General features: G+C 40.1%; 1 protein-coding gene across 1 annotated transcript in view; it reads right to left on the bottom strand.

Annotated features, from left to right (window-relative positions):
- The window catches only part of ANKRD33B (ankyrin repeat domain 33B), a 148,933-nt gene that overhangs the window by 49,561 nt on the left and 79,146 nt on the right, over window positions 1-20,226 (bottom strand). The window contains exon 2 of the mRNA XM_089655245.1: window positions 975-1,104. Coding sequence (XP_089511371.1) covers window positions 975-1,104 — 130 coding nt within the window. The remainder of the gene's footprint in view (window positions 1-974; window positions 1,105-20,226) is intronic.

Raw genomic sequence — 20,226 nt, 5'->3', positions numbered from 1 at the left:
ATATACACAGTATATACATACACATATATACAGTATGTTTGTGTGTATATATATATATATATATATATATATATATACATACATATATATACACCTCCTAAGTAAGCAGTCCATAACAGAATAGAAAACGCATAAACCCTTGTAAATATAACTATGCTTAAAAATGTTACTATTTCACAACAGTACAATCAGTCTGTATATGCAGTAAAGCATGCTTGTTAAACTCACTGTGGAACCTAAGGGGTTAATTATCTGCATTGTGTAAAAAAGACTGTTTGATCCTTTTTTCTCTGTTCCTCCCCTTTTTCAAGTGACCACCTCTTATCTACAAACTGAAACGTAGGCATGCACATGCTCACTTTGGTGTACATTGCTAGAGAGGTTTTTTTTTCTTGGGAGAGTGCATGTGATCAGCACAGAGCCAATCAGCACTTTCCAGACAGATCAGGGGATTTCCATCCTCCTAGAGCAGAAAGAAAACTCCTCCTACAAGCTTTAGCTAGTGGTGGGCTGGACACAGATAGAAGTCACAAGACTGCTCTAACTTCTGATGAGAAAAGGTAGTTAGTAGTTTATATTTACTAAAATAATTGCATGTCCATGTTCTGTGTACTGTGGGAGACCGGGTATAGTGAATGCAGGATCCTGGGTTTAGTAACACTTTAACAGCATAACAATGAAACTTGCAGCCCAAGTCTAGAGTGCTTTTTCCTGCAGATCTCCCAAGCTCGGTTTACCATATGTAAGTCACAGATTCATTGTTGTACATGAAGAAAAAACATTTGTCACAAGCTTTCATTTGAATTAGCCAATAATTGCTTTAATGTTACAGACTCTCTAATGTTTCTGTTAAAATATTTTAATTGATGAGAAACATGATGAACAGAGTTTCAAGCTCATGGTTCATTTTCATATGAAGTATTAACTGTTTCTAAAAGCAGTGAATATATTATTCATGAAGAAGCATTACCTACCTGCTTGTGCTGCTGTTATGAGAGCTGTATTCCCTTCATTGTCTTGCCAGTTGATATCAATGTAAGGGCACTGAGATAATGCGGTCACTATATCCACATAGCCTTGATAGCATGCGATAAGTAGGCCTGTCTGTAAATTCACAACAAAATTAACTTGAGTTATGCAGATATATCATAGATTCTAAAATAAATTTCTTCTTGAATAACTCAATGAAAAAAATAAAGGGGAAAAGAATGCGTTACCCTCCAGCGCAATAAAATCTTAAAAGATGTCAATTCATTTCAGGGTACCAATTAATGTAGGTGTGACTTTATTGTTCCTGTTAATAACAAAAATAACTGCTTTTGATAGAATAAGGGTTAAGTACTAAAAGCCAAATGTTCTTAACAAAACAAGGTGCTAAACTTGCCATAGAGGGTTTCCTTTTTTATGCACACTTTCATTAGGTGTCTTGCTATTCGGGGCCCAACACATTAGGGCTCTATTGAGAGGTTTGGGTTTTATTATTAATATTTTAATAAACATTATATTAAAGCTTTATTGTTCTAGACTAAGGATAGACTGAAATTAATTCTATATACACAGCACAAACAGTATGTGGGAGGAGCCACTCGCCCTTGTGGGTTTATCTTTCACTGTGCACACGTTCACCAATGCCCGGGACCAAGTGGAGACAGCTTTCATGTGACAGTCAAACTTTATGGCGGTTCCCCAACTTAGAGCTGGACTATGCACTGTGTGTAGTGATGTGACATACATCACACAGAGTTCCTCTGTGAAGCCTTGTGTTCCATGTCACTGCACACCCTCGTGTAACATGTCGCATTTAGGAGGAACACCGCTGAGCCTCTGCCACCTCACTCCCAGTGATCAAATGGGGTCCCACTGAGTACTAGCGCAGACTTCATACATGCTTTCACTTACCTCCTTCACTTTCCCATACCTCATGGCTAAGCTGCGGGTATCTGTAACACAGATTCAGCCTCAGTTGCTCTGGGAAACAAACCACTGGGGATTAGCTTGACCACCAAACCCTTCACTACCGGAGGACCCTCCACCCTGCTGGGTACCATGCTTCATGACAGGCTGCTGTACACTTTACACTATTATTTGCTTACGCATAGCAACTGCACTTGTCCACTTGTACTGCTGAGTTTAGCTTTCTTGTAGTGGCCTTGCTTCATACCCCATGTGTGCTTTACTGGCTCAAATTCTTTCATATGCCAAGGAGCATCATGCACCCCTTTGAATAACTTCAGACCAGGCTTAGAACAGTTGATGCAACTTTTATCAAAACATTTTGGCGATACAGTTGAAAATTAACATTGTTCCTGAAAGTCCCCTAACTAGCTCTACTAGGCTGCCCAGGCATACCTCAAAAAGGTAATAGTCCATGTTTGGCAATCTCCAGAAGCTGATTGATATCCGGACTCTTGGTACCTCGGATGGACTGCAAGGCGCAGCAGTCTTCCTCTGCACCGATAACATCCTTCTTCTCCTGTGCTAGCCGAGGGCTCTCAGAACACAGTCTTCCCCTTATTTATATTACAGGTGGGAAGGTTAGATCCAAAAGCCCAGGAAAAACTTTAACCCACTCCCAGCCTGGGTCAGCCACTGTCTAGCTAAACAACCTGTAGGCAACCTGTTTATTCCATTATGCTAGGGCTTAGAAAAATCTGTATGTAAATGGATAGAAAATTGGCTAAAAGATCATATTCAGAGAGTAGTGGTTAATGATTCATACTCTGAATGGTCTAGGGTTGTCAATGGTGTACCCCCAGTTTCAGTGTTGGGACTCTTACTTTTTAATGTAATTATAAATGATATAGGGTCTGGGATCAAAAATCCCATTTCAGTCTTTGCAGATGACACCAAGCTGTGCAGTGGAATAATGTCCTTACAGGATGTCTTCAACTTACATGCTGACCTCAATGCACTGTTTAATTGGGCAGCTATGTGGCAAATGAGGTTTAATGTTGATAAATGTAAGGTTATGCACTTGGGGACTAAGAATATGCATGCATCATACATACTAGGGGGAGTACAACTGGGGGAATCAATGGTTGAGAAGGATCTGCGGTGTCTAAAGTGAGCAAAATCCTCTCTTGTATTAAAAGAGGTATAGACTCCAGGGAGAGAGAGATATAATTTTATCCCTGTACAAATCATTAGTAAGACCTCATCTGGAATATGCAGTTCAGTTTTGGGTACCAATTCACAAAAAGAAGATTGGGGAACTGGAGAAAGTACGGAAAAGGGCAACCAAACTGATAAGAGGCATGGAGGAGCTCAGCTATGAGGAAAGATTAGAGGAACTGAATTTATTCTCTCTTGAGAAGAGGAGATTAAGGGGGGATATGATCAACATGTATAAATACATCAGTGGTTCATATAGTTAACTCGTGTAGAGCTGTTCACCCTGAGGTCATCACAGAGGACAAGGGGGCACTCTTTACATCTGGAGGAAAAAAAAATTAGGTGTCTGTTTATGAACCAGCGATAATTGATCGCTGCTCAGTTCTCTGGCATTCTCGGAGAACACAGTTCTCCTGTTAATGCCTTTTATGAAGCAGTTCTCTGAACGAAGGGAGAACGGTCTCAAAACGCTGGAGAACAGTCTACAAATGGTGGAAAACGGCTGATTTTACTATAATCTCGCGAGATTACAGTAAAAGATCAGTTTACTAAGCAGAGGTAAATTATCGCTGCTTAGTTTGCGGTCCCTTCGATTCTCCAGCTCTGGGCTGGAGAATCTGGAGGGAGAACACAAATCTCCAGTGAAGAGCTGAATAGTTCTCCGCTGATCTCCTGAGTGTCATAAACTGTGAATGACCAGAGAATAGCTGCGATCCTCTGAATCGCAGCTATTCTCTGTGTCATAAACAGACATCATAATCTCCAAACACGGAAAGGTTTCTTCACAGTGAGTGTGGAATAGACTCCCTCAAGGGTTGGTTCTGGCCAGCTCAGTGGATTGCTTTAAAAAAGACCTGGATTCTCTCTTAGATACACAGAATATAACTGGTTACTAACATTTAAAGGTAAAGTTGATCCAGGGAATATCCGATTGCCTCTCGGGGGATCAGGAAGGAATTTGTTTCCCTGCAGGAGCAAATTGGATCATGCTTTGCTAGGGGTTTTTTGCCTTTCTCTGGATCAACTGTGGGTGTAGGATTACAACTTTTTTTTTAATGGTTGAACTGGATGGACTTTTGTATTGTTTCAGCCAGACTAACTATGTAACTATGTAGCTAGTGCTGTTGATTTGAGTCTCAAATGTATAATTTTAAAAACTGGAATTATACCAGATTTACTAATAGACTTCATGTTTTATGCTATTAAATATTTGTTGTGTGGAATACAGTATATGCAACACACCAATACATAGTTATATAGTTGGTCAGGTTGAAAAAAAAAGACACAAGTCCATCTAGTTCACATGTGTAAAACATAAGGCCCACAAGCCAAATACGGTCCACCAGGCTATTTCACACCTCTCCTGCAGCACCCTCCTTGGCTTTGCCCCAACCTTGTCTCAGCAGAGAGGAGGACAGAACAACACTGCCAGATCCTGCACTTCTCTATGCTGCTGCAGAGAGGCTTGTCTCTGCCCCCTCCACCATCTTAGCAGTCAGCAGTAGAAAGAAGGACAGAACTCCTCCTACAGAACCTGCACCTCTATGTGTGGCCACAACACCCCCTCATTTTCACCTCTCCTGGTCATAGCATTCAGCATCTGACTTCAGCCCTCCTCTAATTTCTCTGGGTTCTGAACATCTAGTCTTACAGATACAACCTTTGAGAGTAACCATAATGCTGATGCAGCCCACAATGAAACAGAGTTTGACACCCCTGACTTAGTTCAACCAACAGAAAAAATACCCCAAAAAACAAACAATTAATAAACCTCCATACACACAATTCTGTACCCACAATTGATCCAGAGGAAGGCAAGAAACCCCAATAACGCATGATCCAATTTGTTCCAGTAGTGGGAATAAAAATCTTCTTAAACCCCCAGGAGGCAATCTGATATTCCCTGGATCAACTGCCCCTGGAAATATTATCTATAAATGTTAGTATCCAGTATCTAACATCCAGTATCCCTGCGTAAGGTGCCTACGTTGTTCCATTGCTGCTAATCGAATATGCAACAGATACTTCTGGTGGCTGCAACCCAGTCATACAGTGGGCTCTTTGAATTAACTTTAGGCACCACAAGGTGATTGTGCTCTGGCACCTTCTACCCTTGTTGGTTTCTAGGGAACTAGGTATAGCTGTTCTGGCTACCTAAAAGACTGTTGTTTGCAAGTATGCGATCTTCAATCTGGATGTATTGAGTGAGTACTTACCCTAAGGCTAGTCAAAGCAATTCCACTGTGGATAGGCAAACAAACACCCACAGGCTCTTGTTGCAATGACAGCAGCAAAGCTTTTAACTGCCTGCACAGCTCAAATAGCTTGTCCAAGGCTTCTTATAGGCCAAATGTCCACCTGGTAGAAAAACCAAATGAGCATGATCTGCGATACCCTTCCCATCAGCACCAGCACCCAATCCACAGAACAAGCACCTGAGGTACATCCCCTCCGTCAAGGGGACCAACTTGGAAAACCATCTCCAAAAACCTGAATGCCAGAGCCATAAGAAAGGGCACTAAAGACCGTACCCAACCACACCCGTTGAAAGTACACTAAAACAACTACAATCGCCTTAAGCCCTTGATAGAACATAGAGAAATTGAGGATAGAAACCTAGGTGCCAGCCTTGCAGATCTGAGAAACAGCCATCTGCAACCAATGCTCAGATCTTGTATTCAAAGCCTTAACTTTCTAAACAATTTCTCCATGTGGCATAACTTATGGATGTCTGGAGACTAAATAATCCAAATGAAAAAGATAAAACATTCTGTTCTCAAATCCATTCTACACATACTAGAATAGAATAGTCTGATAAAATCGTTCCTCAGATTGCAAACCTAATATAAGAAATCATATAACTGGTGGAGTGTTATTTGGCCAGTCCTTAAGAGCAAATCTCTGAGATAATCTAAAAAAACTTTTCCTATACAATCCTACTGATGTCATCACTCCCCCCCCCACCTATTCAATGGGAGATTCATGAAGCCTATATCTGTGGCAACTTAATTGCAAAAGGTAGAGCAATTAAATGTACAATATTCTTGAATTAAATACAAATTTTAGAAAAGACACATTAAATACCTTGGCAAAACAAAACTCCTTTAAACTAAGCAACAAATGATAGGAATATATAGGAAATGGAAAATATAGGAAAATGAATAGAAACAAGCTGTAGAAGTGACTCCTAGGGGGAAATGTCCAGGACCTGCTGCCTTTCTATCTTGTACTATAAGCTATTTTTTAATTGACTGCTGCCTCATTTTTTAGATAGGCAAATGCTCTATCACAGTGTGTAAATATGTTATCAGAGACATTAAAGACTCATATACCAATTATCCATAAAGAAAACAAAGTCCCTGCCTCATGTCCTAGTTGTAGACCTACTGTATATCATTGTTAATATAGATGCAAAACTTTTCACCAAAATATTATCAAATAAACTTAAGCCACTTTTGCACAAATGGATTCATCCCATCACCCAGTCTGGTTTTGTGCAGGGGCCACAAAATTAGAGATAATGCCTTAACCCCTTGGCATCGGTGCCTCACGACCCTTTAAGGGACTTCAGATGCTGGGAGATTGGGCGGGGTTTCTGATCATGTGACCGCTGTGATTGGCTGTCACAGCAGTCACATGATCGGAAAGCTCCCAATTGCAAGAAGAGCCTCCGGTAACTGTCCCAGGAGAGTGCAGGGTGCACTCTTGGCACAGCTCTGTTTATCTTTAGGTGCGCATATAAGCAGCCTTTCGGCATTAAGGCCCACCCACCGAGAGGCCGCATATATGCATACGGCTATCGGGAAGGAGTTAAGTGCAGCCTATTTAATTCATTATGAGGATTATTTACTAAAAACTGCATGATGCAAAAGCTGGAGCTGTTCTGTATAGAAACCAATCAGCCTCCAGATTTTTTTAAACTTCCAATGCTCCTCTTGTCTACCGACACCGAAAAACTTGATAGGGTAGACAAGCTGTTTCTTTTTAAAGTTCATCACAAAAACTTACTGTCATGGGTAAAATCTTTATATTCTGTGCCATTAGTTCAGGTTGCTATCAATGGCCATTCATCAGATTTTTTGGGGCTGGGGAATGGCACACAACAGGGTTTCCCAGTCTTTCCAGTTTTGTTTGGCCTGCTCTTAGAACCTTTGCTCCACATTATTGACTAAATTCTAATATAAAGGGGCTGACAATAGGAGCAAATGAATACAAATTAGCGGCATATACAGCTGATGTGCTTTGCTTATTCAACATCCAGTGGTCTCTTCAGCTGTACTAATGCCTGGATTGGAAATCTTTCCAACTTTAAAATAAGCAAGTCCAAAATACTAAACATTAACCTTCAACCTGATGAGGTGAAACATTAACAGATCCCTTTTTATTTATGTGGAAACTTTTTGCTCTTAACTATTTGGGTATTTACGTAACAGCTAATGTATCAGATATACTGTATTTCATTAGAATCATATACCTCTGTTCTACAAACTTTGCTAGATATCTTAAATTGTTTCTAAAGGTAATTTTTTTTACAAAAATAACAAACATGTTATACTTACCTGCACAGAGCAGCCACGATCCTCCTCTTCACGGGTCCCCCGCCAGTGCTCCTGGCTACTCTTTTTCATCCAATGCCCCATAGGAAGCCACTTCCTATGGGGGCATTTGTGTGGGCTTACTCCTGAGCCCTGCTGCCTGTGTCCATAGACAGACAAGGGCATGTCCCTGCCCCCCACTTCCTCATCACAGAGTTTGATTTACAGCTATGGGAGCCAATGGCTCCCACTGCTATGGATCTGCCCTGTGAGGAGGGGCAGAGCAGAGGCAGTCACTGTTCTCATGCACAGCATTGGATTGTGATAGGGTTCATACTTATAAGGGGGGTTTGGGGTGGGAGCTGGATACAGAAATTATTTTACCTTCATGCATAGAATCCATAAAAGGAAATTAAATGCAAGCCTTTAGAACCTTTTTAATAAATGGACCACCCTAATTTTACTTGGTTGGACCGTATTAATACCATTAAGATGAGTATACTTTCAAGTATATTATTTTGTATGAAAATGCTCCCGATCCCTCTCCCCATATCCTTATTTACCACAGCTTTCTTTGCATTTGTTTAGCAGAACATAAAATCACATTTAAATATACAACTGTTATATAGAATCAAATGTGAATGAGGCCTGGGCTTCCCCAACATTATAGAGAATTATACTGGTATTTTTATGCTATAGAAAAAATGGGTTCAACTTGAATTTATGCTTGGCCTACATTTAGACATGTGCGCTCCAAAGCATAGCAGACAACTTCAGAATCTGATTATGCCTCTTACACAACAAGTTTTCCAGGTTTGCGTTAGTATAAGTAGTAAATATACTGTAAATGAAAATATAACTCTCCATTGATATCTATAATAAATTCCCCTTTGTTCCCTCCCAGCTGGGACCCTAGAGCATTTATAAAATGGACCATTGAGGACTCTCTAAGATTATACCATCTACTTAAGGGAAATCACTCAATTTCCTTGGAGGAAATATGTCCCAAATGGGGTGTAGATCCAATAGATTTTTGGAAATAAAAACAGGTAAAAAAATGTTTTATTTCATTATGAAGCCTTTTCACTCTTTTAAGAGGCTGAATCCATTACAGGCATTGCAAGGGAATTTGTACCAGAAGTTAGTGAATATGATGAAGTTTCATTTTTCAAAGAATACCGAAGTAAAATATGAAAAACAGCATTTTTGCTTTCACATTTTGATGATGGAGGTTAGTGCAGGTTCTCCTCATTCATTAGGCTCTCAAGCATTTTCCCTTGCAAAGATAGCAGTCTTTTTACTCCATTGATCACAAAAATTGTATCTGCATAATATAGAATACTATAGTCCTTATCCTACACATACTTGCTGGGTTATTCACTGAATGGAAATGAGAAAGGACATCCAACTTACAGATGGCCAAAAAGGTGATAGCTCTAACTTGTGTTCATCATGTAGCTGTAAGAATCTACCTTTAAATTATTGTGACACTAGTACAGGGTACTACTGCATACACAGCAAATTTGAACACATCTTTCAAAAAAGGTTGGGCATGTACACAAGTGGGCTCCTTTAACCAAATTGGGTGGTTATGTTCTATGCTCCAGATGTATTGGAGCTTTATATATGAAACAAAAACATGTTTTAGGGCACCCAGGTTTTTTGCTTTATTTTCTTTCTTTTTTAAATCTTTTTTCTTTTCTTTAAAAAGGTTTAAACAATTAGCCTCTTCTTTGTAAGGATGTGTATGTACTTAACCTACAGAGCCTGTGATTTTCTGGTTTTATGTTCTATGTCTTGTCATAAAGGTTCTTGTTTTACTTTTTATTGAATAAAAGTTTGAAACATTCAAAACAGAAGATGGATTATGCAACATAACATTGGTAGAAAAACAAACAGACATTTCTGAGATATGTTTTATAATAGCCAAGTCAAACTCCTGACTTCAATCACAATAAAATGCTGTGGCAAGATCTGAATCAGGCCAGGTAAGCAATGACTCCCACAACCCTAATTGCACTGAAACAGTTTTGCATACAGATACAGATCAAACTAATTTGTAGCAACTATACAGGGATGAACAGCAGCAACGGAAAACATTCAATTGAGTTTATTTTAATGAAGATTAAATACTTAAAATACGGTTTCTCAGTTCAAAATCATAGGCACTATTATTAATTGTAGATATCAAAAATTAACTTATGACAGCACCATTGCGTGGGTTATATAAATAATAAATATAACATTTAATTAAGTTGATAATGAAATCGGTAAATCGATTATAAGACTCCTTTATTTTGCAATTATTGGATAGAGTGTGAATCTGCCCAATTTTTTTTTGTCTTTGGGTCTTTTTTGGAAGGTTGTTTACATTCAGTCTATGTAAAAAAAGAATCAAAGTGTCTATAAAAAACATTAAATAGGTCTATCCATTATGTAGGATATGAAAGAAGTTTAAATGCTCCTGCCATATTTTTATGTTGAGTTAGATACTCAAAAGCAAAGATTACTGACAGTATTATGGAAGGGACAATATTAAATAAACCTAAATGAACTTCCAATTTATGTTCAAATCTTTTTTATTAAACATTTCACGGTTTTACATAGTATAGGTTTACGGTTCAATCCACATGACAAATTAACAAGCAGGATAAATACCCCACCATTAGGCCGGGGCAATGGTTTCCAGTATTACATTCAAAACAAACAGACTAATATTTTAAGAGCTGCAAACAAAAAGTAGGTTATAAGAGTAGACAGGCATAATAGCAAACAAGAACATATAGTAGGGCACATAGTAGGAAAGGAGGGGATATGGGGTATGGGAGGGGGGGGGCAGGTGAGGGAGAGGGGAGGGAGTCGGAACCAGCATATCGCTTGGGTGTTATAGGAAACATTTTCATTAGTATAAGTAATTAGCATATTACAGAACAGTTCGGGCTCTGTAGCCATCTAGCCCATTGAAATCTAAACTTATGGTAGGTAGAGGTATTTAGAGATGATCTCCTCTCCATATCACATTGGATGTTTAAATCTGATATGAGTGAGGTGAGGGAAGGGGATTTAGTGGAGTTCCACATTCTAGTGATATTAAGTTTTGCCGCAGCTAATATGTGAACGATGATCGTGCGGGTCTCTTTAGGGAACTGATCAATATCAATATGGAGAATAGCGAGGGCGTGGTTTGGAACGATTGGAGCTTCAGTTAATGTTGAAATGAAATGAAAAACATTGTTCCAGTACGATCTAATGGATTTGCATGACCACAGTATATGGAGAGTTGATCCCATGTCTCCGCATTGCCTCCAACAAAGAGAGGAATGTAGAGGGTAGTACATGGAGAGTTTTACTGGAGTCAGGTACCATTGGTGTAGTATTTTTAAGAAAGATTCCTAGTGGGTGCTACATCGAGAGGCTTTATAGGTAATATTAAAGGTTTTCTCCCATGAATGGAGTGGGATTCGTTGAGCTAAGATTTTCTCCCAATTGGTAAGGGAAGTCGTTAGTGGAGAAAATTGCGAGTTGATACTGAGTGTGTAAAAAGTAGAGATCCCTTTTCGCGAATATTGTGGTTTGTTTAGGAAATTATATGCCGTGTTAGGGATGTTAATCAGAATTTGAGTCGATGTGTCCTGCAAGGCATGTGCAATTCTTAAATATGTAAAGTGTTCTGAGTCGGGGAGATGAAAATTACTTTGTAGAGTGGAGAAGGAATCAATGGTATTTCTTGTATACAGCTGTTGTAAGTGTGTAATGCCATGTCGGTGCCAATGTGTTAGATTCAAGAAAGGTATTATAAGGTGTAGGGTGGTAATTGGGGTGGGTAGCGATATGGTGTCTGTCGAGGAGTAGTTTATGAGATCGTACCACGCCTGTATAGTAGCTTGAATGCAGGGAGGAAGAAATATATTGTTGGTTAGCTGCGTACGTGGAGTAAATAGGATATCTCTAGGTGAGCTCAAATGCTGTGGAATCGTTTCCATAGTAGACCGTATCTTTTCTTGGGTTGGGTGCCACCAGAAATAAACTTGGTCTAAGAGGGTTGCAGTGTAATATGATTTGAGGTGTGGAAGACCTGCTCCCCCTCCGGATACTGGGCGTATTAGGAGATTAGTTGTATATCTTGGGCGTTTTGAGTTCCAGAGGAATTTGGCAAAAATTGTTTGTAGCTTAGTAAAGAAGCTGTTTGGGATTGGTATAGGAAGTGTGCGGAATATATATCGAATTTTGGGGAGTATACACATTTTCAGGGTCGCTATTCTCCCGAGTTTGGATAGTGTAGACGTGCGTAAATTGTTAAGTTCCAGCGGGATAGAATCGAGGAGAAGTTTATGATTAGCCCCATATAGTTTCTCTAACGAGGAAGTGAGGTTAATTCCCAGGTAGGGTATGCTGTGTTGTTCCCATATAAAGGGAAATTGTTTACTTAATGATTGCTGGATTTTGGTAGGTACATGGAGATTTAAAATCGAGGATTTGGCTTCATTAAGTTTATAATATGAGACTTCCGAGTATGACTGAAGATGGGTTCGTATTGCGTGGAGAGATTTTTGTGGGTTTGTGATCATTAATATGATATCATCTGCAAAAAGGCTAATTTTATGTTCTCTGTCCAAGTGGGTGATCCCTCTGAAGAAAGGGTCAGCTCTGAGACGCGCCGCTAAAGGTTCAATGAGTAATGTAAATATTATGGGGGACAAGGGGCAACCTTGTCTCGTGCCATTAGATATGTGAAAGGGTTTGGATAAAGTACCGTCGGTCAATACTCTGGCCGACGGATGGGAATAGAGCGAAAGGATTGCGGAGAGCATCCAGCCGTTAATTCCAAATTTTTGTAGTGTTAGCTTCATAAATTGCCAGTGTATACGATCGAATGCTTTTTCTGCATCAAGGGAAAGGAATATAGAGGGTTGTTTGGTAGAGTCAAGTTTGTGGAGGAGAGATAACAGTCTTCTGGTAGCATCTGGTGCCTGGCGACCGGGGGTGAATCCTACTTGGTCCGGATGGATTAATAGGGGAAGAGAAGGTAATAGTCTTTGAGCTATTATTCTGGCGTAAAGTTTGATGTCTGTGTTTAGCAGTGAAATCGGTCTATAGTTATGGGTTAATTGGGAGTCTTTGCCTGGCTTTGGGATTGTGGTGATTATAGACATTAGCATTTCTTTCGGAAAGGTGCCTGCTTCAGCCACATGGTTATAGAGCGTGGAGAGATAGGGAGTTAAGTGTGGGGCGAATGTTTTATAAAATTCATTAGTGAAGCCATCAGTACCTGGGGATTTGTTGAGAGGCAACGATCGAATGGTTTTTTCTATTTCCACTGGCGTTATAGGAGAAGATATGGATTCAAGTTGTGAGGATGTAAGGTGAGGAAGGTGTATGTTGTTTAGGAATTTTTGTATGAGTGTGGGTGTTGGTTGAGATGTATTTGGGTCATCTACAGTATTGTATAGTGTCTTGTAGTAGTCAGCAAAGGCCTCCGCTATATCCTGAGGGTTCGTAATACATTCGTGTGTAGTAGGGTGTCGGATAGAGGTAATTTTAGCTTTAAGGCGTTTTTGTTTAATCGTTTTGATTAGGAGTGAGTTTGCTTTATTAGCCAGGGAATAGAATTGTGTTTTTGTTTTCTGTAAGTTTAAGTCATATTTGTGTAGTAGGAGTATACAGAGTTTGTTTCTATCAGCGGAAAGAGATGTAGATATGGAGGGGGTAGGGTTTTTCTTATTTGCATCTTCCTTAAGTTTTATGGATGTTAGTAATTGGTCGATTTGTTTAGCTCGGGTCTTATTTATGCATGCGTTAAGTTGGATAAGAATACCTCTCATATATGCTTTATAAGTAGGCCATAATGTGGAAATGGAAATATCAGGGGTATCATTACATTCAAAAAATACCTTATGTGCATCTAATAAGTATTTCTGGTTTTCAGGCTGTTTCAAGATCGTAGAGTTCAATCTCCATATTCGGGGGATTGAAGAATGATGAATGTCGTCTATGGTTATATTGACTGGCGCATGGTCCGACCAGGTTATATTGCCGATATTAGATGACGTTATATGTTGAAGAGTCCATTTATCCGTAATAAGATAGTCTATTCTGGAGTATGATAGGTGAGCTGGGGAAAAATACGTGTAGACTCTTTCCGATCCGTGTTGGCAACGCCAGATATCATATAGGTCGTGTGTGTGTAGAAAGTTGTTGAAGCTCAAGTTGGGAGTTCTTTTGGTAGAAGATGATTCCAGAAGTGTGTCTCCAATGATGTTGAAGTCCCCTCCAATAATAAGCCTACCCTGTGATATAGGAGAGACTGTAGAGTAGAGTTTTTTGTAGAATTTCATCTGTTGGTGGTTAGGGCCGTATATATTGACCAGAGTGTATGGGATATTATTGATTTTACCGATTAGGATATGAAAGCGACCTTGAGGGTCCGCCACCTCAGAAATGAACTGAAATTGTATAGAGTCCTTAATGGCTGTGATGACACCATTTTTTTTCTTTTGGTTATTAGCCATGTAGATGTGGGAGAAGCCGTGCATATTTAGCTTTGGGAGTTTCCTGTAGGAATAGGACATCAGCATGGAGTTTGTGGGTCTCTTTGTAAAGCATAGATCTCTTAAAGGGAGAGTTCAAGCCTCAGACATTCAGAGATGTAAGGTTAATCATTTGTAGTGTTGGTGGACTGTTTGGTAGAATATGTTAGTTGTTTTTTTTAAAATAGTGAGATAGTGACTACCGAAAAAAAATTGCAGAGGATATGTTCCATCATGTGTTTGGTTGTGAAGAGGATCAGACAAGCTGGTGGTTCCGGGGATTGGATAGGTAGGAAGGGGTAAAAAAATCTTGCGGATAACGCAAGGAACATGAGTAGCTATAATCGCTACTGTCAAACATGAGGGTGCAGGTTGGCGTTGACCACAACAGAGGTCATGCCAGACTTTCAAACGAGACATTAGTGAACTTAGTGAGGCCGTGAGTCAGTGTTTCAAAAATGGCGTTCATTCAGCTGAGGAGACACAATAGGACCTGATAAAGGTACTCAGGGATTTGGTTATTCTGCTTCCATTTGTTGGTGATTGTAGTGGGCAGAGCGTGGCGGATCCACTGGTATTATGTTCCAGGATTGCAGTAAGTCAATGCCGGATTCCAGTGTTTTAATAGTGAAAATTCTACCGTGGCGTTTAATTACTAGTTTAGTAGGGAATCCCCACTGATAGCTGATGCCGTGGTTACGGAGTGCCTTGGTAACAGACACCAATTTTTTACGGTTGAGGAGTGTATCTTTTGACAGATCTGCATACAATTTGATGTTCGTGTGGGATGGTGGAAGAGGTGGCGGGTTTCTGGCAGCGGCCATCATGCGTTCTTTCACATGGTAAAAATGGATGCGGGCTAGAACATCTCTCGGAATAGAAGCTGAGAGGAAAGATGGTTTGGGTATCCGATGTGCCCGATCTATGACCATCTCTTGCTCCGATATAGATGGGATTAGGTGCTTTATAAATTGTTGAATGTATGGGAGCAGAGCATCAGTGGTAATGGTTTCTGGTATACCTCTTATTTTGACGTTATTCCGCCTCGAGCGATCTTCCAGATCTGCTATTTTTAACTTAATTTGCTCAAGATCTTTCGAATGATCCGTGTGTGCGTCAATCATGTCATTATGAGCTGATATCATGTCTTCCATTCTTGTTTCAATATGGCGTATTCTTGAATCTTGTCGTTGCATTGTATTTGAGATTTGGGTTAAGGAAGCCGTGATATCAATATGTAGTGTCTGACGCAGTGAAAGAAGCATATTTTTCATACTGATCTCCGTGATCGGTTGATCAGATACAGGGAATGATTCTATCAGTGAGGGTGTACTGTTTTCCTGTAGTGTAGGGAATATATTTGGTAGATTTTCAGTAGTAGGATCCATTTCCAGCCTTGGCCTTGATTTTACAGGGCTGCAGGCAGTAGGGGATAGTGGAGGTGACAATGGAGGAGATGACTCACCCGGGTCCCCGGGGTACAGAGGAGCTCTCAGGCGTGGATCTGTGTGCAGGGCTGCACTATCTCCCCTCGTGCTGCTGTGCCTGTCTGACGAGCCGGCGCCATCTTGGATGTCAGAGGAGACGGCCGGGAAGAAACTCGTCAGTTTCCCTGGTGATCCAGGGGTTCTGTGACGGCGAGGCATGGCTTTGAAGGGTTGCATACCCTTCATAAGTGATCCGGTGGTGGTCGGGATCCTCAGATCTGGTGAGTGCCGCTATCACACTGACGTCGGGACGGAGCGGGTCTCAGACTGTGACCATCCGCTTTGCCGGCCGCGCATGTTCTTGTTCAGAGCATAAACATAGCAAACCTCATGTTTCTGGGTGTAGTACATGGGTGTAGCAAGATGGCGTCAAAAGAGTTTTGACCCAGCGCAGTGACATACTTCCGGTTTTTGACGCCATCTTGCTACACTCATGTACTACACCCAGAAACATGAGGTTTGCTATGTTTATGCTCTGAAAGAATTGGAGAATGTGAGTACATATATTGAAGAGTTGGGTTTACATTTTCTCATTAAACAGTATTATGCTATGGAAGCTTTCTATTGTGTCTTAATGAGATAAGTGGCCATATCTTGCCTGGAGAGTGTTGTATTGTCACTTTACCTGTCCATGAGGGGGAGACTACTGTGGAGAGAAGGGACGTAATTCCAGAGGAGTCTCTTGCATGGAGGATCCTATATAGTGATCCAAAAGTGTTTTGACCCCTAGCGGGTCAAGACATGGAGGTGAGCGCGTAATTCAGCCACTTATAGATACGTGTCATTACCCACTTTAACACGGGTGTTTTTGGAAGATTAGGTGTTGTAAAACACCACTTTGGAATATCTTTATTTGCATTTAACCACTTGCCGCCCAGCCACTGTAGATATACGGCGGCAGGGCGGCACTGGCAGGCAAAACCACGTTTTAAAACGTGTGTTTTGTAAACAAATAGGGGGCGCGAGGCGCGCCGCCGCCCTATCTGTCCCGCCTATCACCGCCGCGGATGTCAGTAGCCAGGTCACAGCCAGTCCTTAGCGGCTGTTTCCCGGCGATCGGCGGTAAACAGTGACAGAGAGCACAGCTGCAGTAGCTGTGCTGTCTGTTACTTCCTTGTCAGCTCGAGGACAAGCTGATCGAGACAGAAGAGTTTCTCGATCAGCCTTGTCCCACCCAGTACACACCCCGCCCCCTAGTAAAACACTCCCCTCACTCAGATAATCCTTCCCTGCAAAATAAAGTTAACCCCTTCCTCCCCAGTGCCATTAGTACAGTGTCAGTGGTTTTCTTTTTGCACTGATCACTGTATTAGTGTTTTTGGGGATGTCAATGACCCCAAGTCAGTACCCCCCAATGTCAGAATGTCCGCCGCAGTCCCGCCATAAGTCGCTGGTCGCTGCCATAAGTCACTGATCGCCGCCATAAGTTGCTGATCGCCGCCATTATTAGTATAAAAAAAACCCTAAAAATCCCAGTATCTTTCCCGCCATTTGTAAACGCTATAACTTTCACGTAAACCAATTAATTTACACGTATTTTTTTTTTTTTTAGCAAAGACATGTCGCAGAATGCATTTTGGCAGAAATTTATGACTAAATTTGATTTTTGCATTTTTTTTTTACTGGACATGTGTTATAGCAAAAAGTCCAAAATATTGTTTTTTTTCCCTCAAAATTGTCAGCCTTTTTTTTTATAGCACAAAAAATAAAAACCGCACAGGCGATCAAATACCACCAAAGAAAGCTCAATTTGTGGGGAAAAAAAGGATGTAATTTTCATTTATGTACCATATTGCATGACCGCGCAATTATCCATTAATCTAGCGCAGCGCTGTATAGCAGAAAAATGGTGTAAGTTGCAGTATTTATACCATTGTTTGTAGACGCTATGACTTCCACACAAAGCAATCAATATACACTTATTGGGATTTTTTTACCAAAAACATGTAGCAGAATACATTTTGGCCTAAATTTATAACCAACTTTGAGTTTACTATATATTTTTTATAGCTGAAAGTAAAAAATATTGTTTTTTTTCAAAATTTTTGGCCTTTTTTTGTTTATAGCGTGAAAAATAAAAAGTGCACAGATGATCAAATACCACCAAAAGAAAGCTCTATTTGTGTGAAAAAAAGGACATAAATTTCGTTTGGGTGCAGCATTGCATGACCGCGCAATTATCAGTTGAATTAGTGCAGCGCCGAGTAGCAAAAAGAGGCCTGGTCATTAAGGGGGGTAAATCCTCAGGAGGGCAAGTGGTTAAGGAACATGCGTTGTTCCTGAAGTTTCATTATATTCATGTTGGGATATATTTCAAGCACCATCACGCATGTGTTTTTGTGTTTGTCTATTTTGCACATTGATTTGCACTTTTGTTATTATCCGCGTTTCATTTGTATGTGTACACATGCATTTATTGTGATTTTTTTTGGTTTGTGATATACTGTTCCCTATTGGACTTTTTTATTTATATCATCACTTGGACCACATCAGGGTCCTTTTTAGGCACTTATATAGTCTACTTGGACTATTTTTGCACTTTTATAATATTTTTTGGAACTTATTGAGATCATCTCTATTTTCTAGTAGTGTGGTCACTGGAATTTCATTCAATTTTATTTTTTGATCACATTTTTCCACGTATTCCTGATCCCTGTGTGATCACAGTTTATGTGTAGGAATCACAGCCCATAGGCTGCACCTTTATGATCAGTCACCACTGTCTACATTCACTTTATGTTTTTTGTGTTGTGTCACTTATATACACAGTTTATATGTTTTATGTCTATTTTATGAGTTTGGTTTGGTGTTAGCCCTACATAATTTTTTTCTTTAATTTTCTCTATAGATCTATGGGTATATGATTGGATGTTAGCAGCTGCACTCACTTTAGAGATTTAGTTTTTAGGTAGAAGTGCAGGAGGTTTTACATTTATTCATAATCTCTGGCAATCGCATCGCGTTTCGCAATCTGTTTTGGGGTGTCATTAATTTATCATTGACAACCGCACCAGATTGCTTGAACGCAAAGCGAGTTTCCTGCACTGCATCGGTGTGAACCTGGTCTAATGCAGGCCATAGATGGGTCGAAAATCGGCCGATTTTTCAGCCGAAAAAAAAACCAGACAATTTTCGCACTGTTAATGGGTTAATTGGTCGGCCATTTTTCTAGATTTGTCAGATTTTTTTTTGATCGGTAAAGTTGGAAAAAAAATTGGCCGATTTTGGCGATTGGCCGATCTTTGCGGCAATGATGGGCAAATCGGCCGATCTTTTTACCGATAAAAAATCTGCGCATCAGCCGTGACCTGCAAGAAAAAGAGGAAGAAAAAAAATAAAAAGTAGAAGAAGAAGAAAAAAAAATAAGAGAAAGAAGAAGAAGAGAAAGAAGAAGAAGAGAAAGAAGAAGAAGAGAAAGAAGAAGAAGAGAAAGAAGAAGAAGAAGAGAAAGAAGAAGAAGAGAAAGAAGAATTCCAGTCCGCTATTATATTTGACATTAAAAAGTATTGTGGTTGCAACAATGTATCTATTTGTATCCGAAAAAACCCATCTGTATCCGAAATGGATACAAATAGATACAATGTTGCAACCGCTATACTTTTTAATGTCAAATATAATAGGGGGCTCTCTGCAGGGACAGAAGTAATTAAATGCCGGCTGTAGACGGGAAGAAAATCGGCCGATTTTTTTTACTGTTGGTGGTAACGTCGACCTATTGAACGACCGATTTTTCGTTTTTTTGTTACAAAACTGGCCGTTTTTCTCTCCGTCTATGGCCTGCATAAGTCTCCTGGCCTGGATTAGTTTTTGGTACTGAACTATCACTACATATCCCCCTATAGTGATAGAATAATATACATTTTAGAAAAGTGACCAGACCTTGAATACCTTATTTGGACTTGCATAGCTTGCAACTATGATTTGTTATGCAAGTTTTCCAGGCAAAGCGAGGTTGTTGCAAAGGGGTTGATTTACTACAACTGGAGAGTGTACAATCTGGTGCAGCTCTGCACAGAAACCAATCAGTTTCCAGGTTTTATTGTCAAAAGTTTAATTAAACAAGCTGAAATTAGAGGCTGATTGGCTACCATGCACAGCTGCACAGGATTTTGCATCCTTCAGTTTTAGTAAATCAACCCCAAAGTTTCCTAATAGACAGGGAACTAAGTAAAGTGACTCATTTTAACATTTTAAAAACTTAATATCCATGACTTGTAGTATATCCACATTTTTTGCTGTGCACCCCATCCTGGTATATACAGTAACAGAAGCTACATACAGAAATTAGGAGTATGGGCACACCACCATTCTCTTTTTGTCATACCATGCCAAGTCCTCATGCATACTGGACGTTTTACAGCTGCTGTTTTTGGCTTCTGGTGGGTTTTTTCTACAGCCAGTAAACTCCCCAGCATGTTACTTTTTAATATATTTATAAACTATATAGGGTCTGGGATTAACCACTTGCCCTCCTGAGGATTTACCCCCCTTAATGACCAGGCCTCTTTTTGCTACTCGGCGCTGCACTAATTCAACTGAGAATTGCGCTGTCATGCAATGCTGCAC

The sequence above is a fragment of the Staurois parvus genome, unplaced genomic scaffold, assembly GCF_062004578.1.
Source record: "Staurois parvus isolate SC_StPar_1 unplaced genomic scaffold, SC_StPar_1.0 ptg000829l, whole genome shotgun sequence".
Taxonomy (NCBI): domain Eukaryota; kingdom Metazoa; phylum Chordata; class Amphibia; order Anura; family Ranidae; genus Staurois; species Staurois parvus.
Note: the sequence above shows the minus strand (reverse complement) of the source record. Positions and strands in the feature narration are given on the sequence as shown.